This window comes from Mandrillus leucophaeus, unplaced genomic scaffold (genome assembly GCF_000951045.1).
Source record: "Mandrillus leucophaeus isolate KB7577 unplaced genomic scaffold, Mleu.le_1.0 Scaffold221, whole genome shotgun sequence".
Taxonomy (NCBI): Eukaryota; Metazoa; Chordata; class Mammalia; order Primates; family Cercopithecidae; genus Mandrillus; species Mandrillus leucophaeus.
In genome coordinates, this window is record NW_012102266.1 from 2,048,730 (window position 1) to 2,057,583 (window position 8,854).

The 8,854-nt window shown below is 36.4% G+C and overlaps 1 protein-coding gene across 1 annotated transcript in view; it reads left to right on the plus strand.

The window, feature by feature from the left end:
* Positions 1-8,854, plus strand: part of FBN2 (fibrillin 2) — a 285,975-nt gene that overhangs the window by 266,424 nt on the left and 10,697 nt on the right. Inside the window, exons 60-62 of the mRNA XM_011981192.1 lie at positions 47-163; positions 776-904; positions 2,626-2,745. Coding sequence (XP_011836582.1) covers positions 47-163; positions 776-904; positions 2,626-2,745 — 366 coding nt within the window. The remainder of the gene's footprint in view (positions 1-46; positions 164-775; positions 905-2,625; positions 2,746-8,854) is intronic.

Here is an 8,854-nt window from a genome sequence, read left to right on the forward strand (position 1 = left end):
GCCAGATAATCTACTGTGGTTTTCATTGGCTTCTCTCTAATTTCAGACCTTGATGAATGTCAAACCAAACAGCATAACTGCCAGTTCCTCTGTGTCAACACCCTGGGGGGGTTTACCTGTAAATGTCCACCTGGTTTCACACAGCATCACACTGCTTGTATCGGTAAGACAGGATTACAAATGATAAATTTTACAAACTTCCAGTAAATGCATAAAAATTGTATTTAAAATTATAAACAGAAGAATGTCCTGGTACTTATATTCATAACCAGTACCCCATAATGAGTGGTCTAAAGAAGTTGCTCATAATATAGATATTTTCAAGAACAATATCCAAAGAGGGGAAAAAAGGCCTTTGTAGTCCAAGCACATGCACAGTAGCCATATTTCAAGCAGTGCCTTTATATCACATTCTCAGTATAACCATGGTGTTCAGACAAAGTATGATTGAAGGCTCCCTGTAATTTAGAACATGTTAACAAACACACTGAGCTTTTATTTTAGAAGACACATGTTAAGGAACTTTCTGTCAGTGTGCCCTCAATCACCCCAAAATATGCTCTCATCTCATATTTTGAAACAGTGTATCTTGAAATACACTGTTTCTTACCACTTTTGTCTTTAATATGATAGTGAATTTTGGTATAAATTTTCCTAAAATGCCATTTTCACATCATGAAACTTAGGTTTTCATACATTGCTTTTTACTTCACATGAAATTTAAGACATGTCATAATTGGAAAGTTTGACGCTCTGCTTCTTGATGCTTTGCCAGACAACAACGAATGTGGGTCTCAGCCTTCGCTTTGTGGAGCGAAGGGAATCTGTCAAAACACTCCAGGCAGTTTCAGCTGCGAATGCCAAAGAGGGTTCTCCCTTGATGCCACCGGACTGAACTGTGAAGGTTAGTTGATTTGCTCAAAAATTCTTAGTCTAGTAACAGTAAACCATATATATTTTTAACTTCCAAGACGCTCAATGAGAAATTGGGATAATCTCAAAAAAAAAGAAAAAAAAAATAGTATTGAACAAAATAGGACCCAGCAACTGATTCCTGGTCATAAATTTCTATGTATCACTTTGGGGACAGAGGGAAACTTAGATGCAGTGAAACAAAAATTCTGTGATTACGAATTGACTTTTAAAGTAACTGTTGACTACTCATAGATCTGATAAAGAATTGAGTTGAAAAAGAATTCTGTGCATAATATGGTTTGCAGTAGTGTACAAGCATACCAGAAAAAAAAAATAGTTGACCTTTGTTCCATGATTCTTAAATGTATAAGAATTAAATATCAAAAGAATCTGTCATCATAGAGAATTGAACAAATGTAGTGAACATGCTAAGGTGAAATGATGGCTGTTTCTATTTTTTATGGCTCAAGCTCCTGCTTCACTCCTTCACTTTCCTACAGTGGACCTTGGTCTCCTCTGCAATAGCTATTTCCTGTAAAATCCAAGGGAACATTTAAGTGGGAACAAAATAAGAACATGCTTGCAGTTAAGAAAATTTCATATAGTTCTTCACTATTTATATTGCAAGTACTAGTGTATGACAAGAAAAATGCATTAGGATTAGTGTCTTATAAAACACCCATGCCAGGATTATGAGACTATATTTATTTCCCTTACATTCTTAGATCGTATTGCAATTTAAAGTTTTCTTGATTTTAATCACCCTTTTAACATTAACTATTCTTAGAAATATATGATTTGGATCTCTAGAAGTATATTTAAAGTATTTAATTTGCTCTCTATAAGTCTTGTGGGACTTTTATATGTATCTCATTTTCAGCAAAGAAAAATTCAATGTTTAAAATGTCAATTTTAATATTTTATCTTTCAAATCATTGACACATTGAAAGTATTCTGAACCTACAGCTGTTTGCCACATGCAAGTTCAGCCTGTGACCATCCCCATAAGATACCATTTATTAATTATCCATGTAAATTTGTTACACACCTCAGACATGCCAATTTTGTTTTACTCTTTATGGATAGATTTCAAAGATTCGGTTGTCATTCCAAAAGAGCATGCATAAATAAACAAAGAAATTATTCCACATGTATAATACACCACATCTTGTCTAAAAATAACACATTTAAATACTTAAGAGGGATTTGCATCTAATTAATCTTGAATGGTAATAAAAATTTTTACTTGCAATAGAATTGTACTTTTTAGGTATCCCTGTAACGCTTCTATCCTCCCCAAAATGAGGATTATATCTCAGTTACTTTCAAACTTACTGAAACATGCAATGCAAATATATTTTTATATATATGATTTACCAAATAAATCATACCATATGCAGTTAATTAGTTCAAAAAGCACAACATTTGTGGTGGCTGTGGTTGACTTGCTGAAATTGAGATGTTACTTAGAGCACTGACGTGCCGTGGTCTGGTGGAGAGCAGAAGAATGAGGTGGTCTCTTATCTCAGAACTCTTCCTCGCACCACCACTAACTAATAATCATGTGACCTGGAAAAATGATAGACTCTCTGTGTGTCACGTCTTCTGTGTTTGTTCCCATGATAACAGTTACCCCAGGTTTTGTTTGGAGTGCATTTAAAAATAGTAGAAGAAAGTGACATGAACGTTTTGCCGGGCTTGTTTTTGCAGATGTCGATGAATGTGATGGGAACCACAGGTGCCAACACGGCTGCCAGAACATCCTGGGTGGCTACAGATGTGGCTGCCCCCAAGGCTACATCCAGCACTACCAGTGGAATCAGTGTGTCGGTGAGTGCACTTTTCTTCCTGAAAGTATCTCTGAATAAGATGAACAAATTGTGAGGGTTGAGGTTTCAGTATAGCCTTTGAATTTTAGACTTTAAAACCAGGCCTTGAGACTGATGCATGGAGACTCATTCTGCTAGTGTGTATGTTTGAAAATATCTACAATAAAAAGTTTGTTTTTAAGTACATAAACGTTAACTAGAGGTTTCTTCATTTTAAATTTCTGCTAATTTTAAGTTTCTGAAGATGATGTTAAGAATCACCATCTTTGTTTGCCAAGGTCAGCCACTTTTTTGTCTGTAATTTGATATCTTTAGATTTCCCATCCATTCCCCTCATACGAATCTAAAGGAATTCACGTCAACTTAATGAGGACAGTCCATGTGTGCTCTCCTGTCACATAGATTTAATAAAGGATGGGAAGTGTTTTAAGGTCAAAAAAGTACCTACTTATAGCAAATGCTGTTGGCAACTCTAGACAGAAGTGTTTGTAAAATAAAATACATGGGCTCTCAGCTCTGTTCCTTGCATTGATAATAGTCACTGAAATTCTTCTTTTAAGGAGCGATTGATCAAAGAGAACATTATTCTCTACTTGAATAGCCAGCTGACTTACTTAGCATATGCCTAATTTCTTTGCTCCATTTGAATGCCTTTCACAGACCCTCCAACCAACACATTTTGATGCTAGATGCTGCCATAACCGAGCAGAAAGGGGCACTGGGGTCCTTCAGAGAAATACCAGGGTGCTTCCTGTTTCTGTGTAGTAATTCAAATTACTTCCCAGGTTATTCACATATTGAATTATTGTGATCCACTAGATAAATTAGTCTTATTGTATCATCTGTGGTCTTCTCAAAAGAAATTTCTAATGACAGCTTAGTGAATTAAGAACAAAAAGTCAAGATAAATTTCAGTGGAGAGAAAATCAGGCCAGGTCAAAGACAGACGCTTTACCACACCACGAATATACACTCATAGGAGGAAATGCAGAAACCAGTAAGAGATCAAAAGTTAAAGACAAGGCAGTTTCAAAAAATTATTAAAATTAACAGTTAGGCAGTCAATCAAAATAACTTGATAAATTTAATTCACTTTTTTTCCTCTTCATAGAAAAAAGAATGTTGCAGAACTCCTTATCCCCAGATTTATTGATTCATAAACAAAGGCAAAGTCTTTAGAATATCAGGAACAATATTTTTTACATAGCTATTAAAATAATGTAAAACATTCTATAGGTTGCCTATTCACTCTGATGATAGTTTATTTTGCTGTGCAGAAGCTCTTTAATTTAATTAGATCCCAGTTGTCAATTTTGGCTTTATTGCAATTGCTTTTGATGTTTTCATCATGAAGTCTTTGCCCATGCCTATGTCCTGAATGGTATTGCCAAGGTTTTCTTCTGAGAACTTTTTTTTTTTTTTAAGACGGAATCTCGCCCTGTTGCCCAGGCTGAAGTGCAGTGGCATGATCTCAGCTCACTACAGCCTCCACCTCCCGGGGGTCAAGTGATTTTCCTGCCTCAGCCTCCTGAGTAGCTGGGATTACAGGAGTCTGCCACAATTCCCGGCTAATTTTTTGTATTTTTAGTAGAGACGGGGTTTCACCACGTTGGCCAGGCTTGTCTTGAACTCCTGACCTCAGGTGATCCACCCGCCTGAGCCTCCCAAAGTGCTGGGATTACAAGCATGAGCCCGGCCTCATGCCCTGCCTCTTCTAGAGTTTTTATGGTTTGGGGTTTTACTTTAAGTCTTTAATCCATATTGAGTTAATTTTTGTATAAGGTGTAAGGAAGGGGTCCAGTTTTAGTTTTTTGCATATGGCTAGCCAGCTTTCCCAGCATCATTTACTGAATAGGAGATCCTTTCCCCATTATTTGTTTTTGTCAGGTTTGTCAAAAATCAGATGGTTGTAGATGTGTGGTTTTACTCCTGAGGTCTCTGTTCTGTGCCATTGGTCTATATGTCTGCTTTGGTACCAGTACCATGCTGTTTTGGTTACTTTAGCGTTATTGTATACTTTGAATCCATCTGGTCCTGAGCTTTTTTTTTGGTTGTTAGGCTATTCATTACTGCCTCAAATTTAGAACTTGTTATTGGCCTATTCGCGGATTTGACTTCTTCCTGTTTTAGTCTTGAGAGGGTGTATGTGTCCAGGAAATTATCCATTTCTTCTAGATTTCCTAGTTTATTTGCATAGAGATGCTTATAGTATTCTCTGATGGTAGTCTGTATTTCAGTGGGATCAGTGGTGATATCCCCTTTATCATTTTTTTTATTGTGTCTATTTGATTCTTCTCTGTTCTTTATTAGTCTGGCTAGTGGTCTATTTTGTTATTTTTTTCAAAAAGCCAGCTCCTGGATTCATTGATTTTCTTGGAGGGTTTTCCATGTCTCTGTATCTTTCAATTCTGCTCTCAGTTATTTCTTGTCTTCTGTTAGCTTTTGGATTAGCTTGCTCTTGCTTCTCTAGCTGTTTTAATTATGATGTTAGGGTGTCGACTTGAGATCTTTCTAGCCTTCTGATGTGGGCATTTTCGTACTATAAATTTCCCCTAAACACTGGTTTAGCTGTGGCCCAGAGATTCTGGTACATTGTCTGTTTGTTCTCATTGGTTTCAAAGAACTAAAGAGCTTCTACACAGCAAAAGAACTATCATCAGAGTGAACAGGCAACCTGTAGAATGGAAGAAAATGTTTGCAATCTACCCATCTAACACAGGTCTAATATCCAGAATCCGCAAGGAACTTTCTGACACAGGTCTAATATCCAGAATCTGCAAGGAACTTAAACACATTTGTGAGAAAAATACAAACAACCCCATCAAAAAGTGGGCAAAGGATATGAACAGACACTTCTCAAAAAAGGACATTTATGCGTCCAACAAACATGAAAAAAAGCTCAACATCACTGATTATTAGAGAAATGCAAATCAAAACCACAATGAGATACCATCTCATGCCAGTCAGAATGGCAATTGTTAAAAAGTCAAGAAACAATAGATGATGGTGAGGCTGTGGAGAAACAGGAAAACTTTTATACTGTTGGTGGGAATGGAAATTAGTTCAACCATTGTTGAAGACAGTGTGGTGATTCCTCAAGGATCTAGAACCAGAAATACCATTTGACCCAGCAATCCCATTACTGGGTATATACCTACAGGAATATAAATCATTCTACTATGAAGACACATGCACATATATGTCTATTGCAGCACTATTTACAATAGCAAAGTCTTGGAACCAACTCAAATGCCCATCCATGATAGACTGGATAAAGAAAATGTGGTACATATACACCATGGAATACTATGCAGCCATAAAAAGGAATGAGAGTATGTCCTTTGCAGTGACATGGATGAATCTGGAAGCCATTATCCTCAGCAAACTAACACAGGAACAGAAAACCAAACACCACATGTTCTCACTCATAAGTGGGAGTTAAACAGTGAGAACACATAAACACGGAAAGGAAGGGAATAAACCATGGCGGGGCCTTTTAGGGGGTGGGGGGCAAGGGGAGGGAACCTAGAGGATGGGTCAATAGGTGCAGCACAGCACCATGGCACCCTTACAGCTATGTAACCAACTTGCACATTCTGCACATGTATCCTGGAACTTAAAGTAAAATTTAAATAAATAAATAAAATAATTATATACAACAATTTTATTATATTGCAATATTTATAAAATATGAAGTCCACCACTTTAGTAAATACCATGGACTTCTTGGTTAATTCCATAGACCTTAATCCAAAAGAATGACTCTCTAGTATTTCATATTGTGACAGCTTAAACAGAAATTTTTTTTAAGGAGAACATAAGGAGAAATAGGAACATGCATGGAGTGCCAATTTAATTTCAAAGTTTTTCAGTTTCCTGAAGTTTTTGTTTCTAAACATGTAGCACAAAACTAGCTGCACAGGTTTCTACTAAATGTAGAAGATCTGTTTAAAATAGTCTGACTTAAAATCAAGATGGTGTGGTGTATCCCAATTCCCCTTTATGAAATCCTGGGGTGGGCGCTTTGATAAGGCAGTCACCCCCAGAGCAGCTCGCACTGGAGTCCAGCCAGAAGCCTGTTTGCCTTCTAATCAGGAGAAACTCCATGAGCAGAGGAATAAATGGTTTCAAAGATGAGTCTAAAACTAAAAATACATGAGCAGATATCCCTAATTGCAGGTATTAATTTGTAAGCTTGTTCTACTAAAATGGGTACCTCTATGCAGCAGGTGCCTGGGTACGACACATCAGGGATTTATTTCAGCAGATTCTAGATTCTTCTGGGCAGCGTTGAGGAATCCAGCTTGTCTCTGATAAAATTGCTGACTTTCTTCCCTCGAATTCATGTAATGCCATTGGATTTTTAACTCGAATATATGGCAGAAATAGAGTGAAATACCCCTTCAGGAAACTAATAAAAGCAACAAGTTAGCAAAAGAAAAAGAATTAGTACAAAACGCAAATTAAAAAGCCACAAACATTTTTTATCTGTCACTACTTGTGTGAATATCTTCAGCCATTCATGTGATTGATGGGGGAATACAGAAGGAAGCATTTCAGACAGATTTCCTCAGGGCTGCTTGTCAGTGGTCAACACTGTTAGTCAATGCATCAGATAGTTTAAACCAGCAAAATTGTAAACCTATTATGTTACTAAACTTACCACCAGTTGGAGAAGAATGAAAGTTCTTTGAAAGTGTTAATGCTGAAAAAAGCTTTCAATTCAAACTAACACTTGAGGGAGTTTCCTGCCAGTTGTCACAGATAATTCACAACATTCTGGTAGATAGAGTGTACAGATGTAGGGAACATTCTCAACTATATATAAGCATTAGAGTTATTCCAATACAATTATTCAGAATTGGAAATATGTAAATATTAACATTTGCATATGAAGAAAAATTATGTCTTCAAATATGAAGACTTTGTGTTTTAGTATTAGTAACTTCCAGTTGCTTCTATAGCCTGTTCACAATAATTCACACATGTTTTAGGCTTGAATCAGTTCAAACTATGTGTCAGACAGGAATATATTTATTTAAGTCTATAAATTTTAATCATGATACACATTTATAGAATATAAATATGAGATATCATGGTGCTTGCAAAAATGTTACATATTTTTAAATATTCTTGTAAGTGATATGTTTAAATGTAATTTATTCAGTTAATTATTTTTGCCTGGTAATTTTTCTTCCTAACACAATGTCTAATGGTATATTCATAGCACGATCATTTTATTAAATTGTAATCTAATTTAGATTCCCTGTTAGGAGAGAAACACTGCATAGGAATGTCAGATCTAATTATAAAAGCAGATGAGCCTTTGTGGCAGAATTCCAAGTCTCTTGTATATAGAAATAAAATAGCAGTTACAGTTACATCATATGTAGCCAAGTTACTGAGAATTTATTTATTGTATCTGCATTCTTCCCCTGCCATAAAGGCTAAGAATTTTCACATATTAGATAATCAGCATCTTTTATATTCAGTGATTAAGAAACCTACATTTAGTGGTCTCCTTTAATTCTGAGACTATCAGAATCATGATACAAAAATGTACCTAATAACATCTACCCTTTGAGTAACTTCTGTCCTATACTTAACGAAGTTTAATTTCCTGTCTGGGAGGCCTCTTCACTGAGAGCCCGTGTGTATCCTCCAGATCTCACTGAGCTGCTGCAGATCCGTCGCTTCCCCACTAGGTCCTGTGTCCTCCGCGCACGCCTACTTGCACATGGGCCTGTTTCCCTATGTGGGCTGAAATATATGCTTGTCACATATTAGGTAAACAGACACTCTTTGCTCCACATGGAGTCACAAGAATTGAAAGAATTCCATGGAACAGATGTGATTTGTTCCCAGGGTGAAATTTGGATTATAAAAAAAGCCCAAAGAAGTCAGGCCGCGTGCTGTATATCAACCAGACAGTTAAGGCAAAATTATAATCTCCGAAGTTGAAAGCATAATCAGACTTTGATTTTGTAAAAATGATAATAGCAACTGAAAGTATAACCTATAATTATCCTGCTACCAGGTATTTATAGTATAATGTTAGTCATTAAGTGAGTAAAAGCTATGTGCTGGCTGATAGCTGGATGCAAACCTGC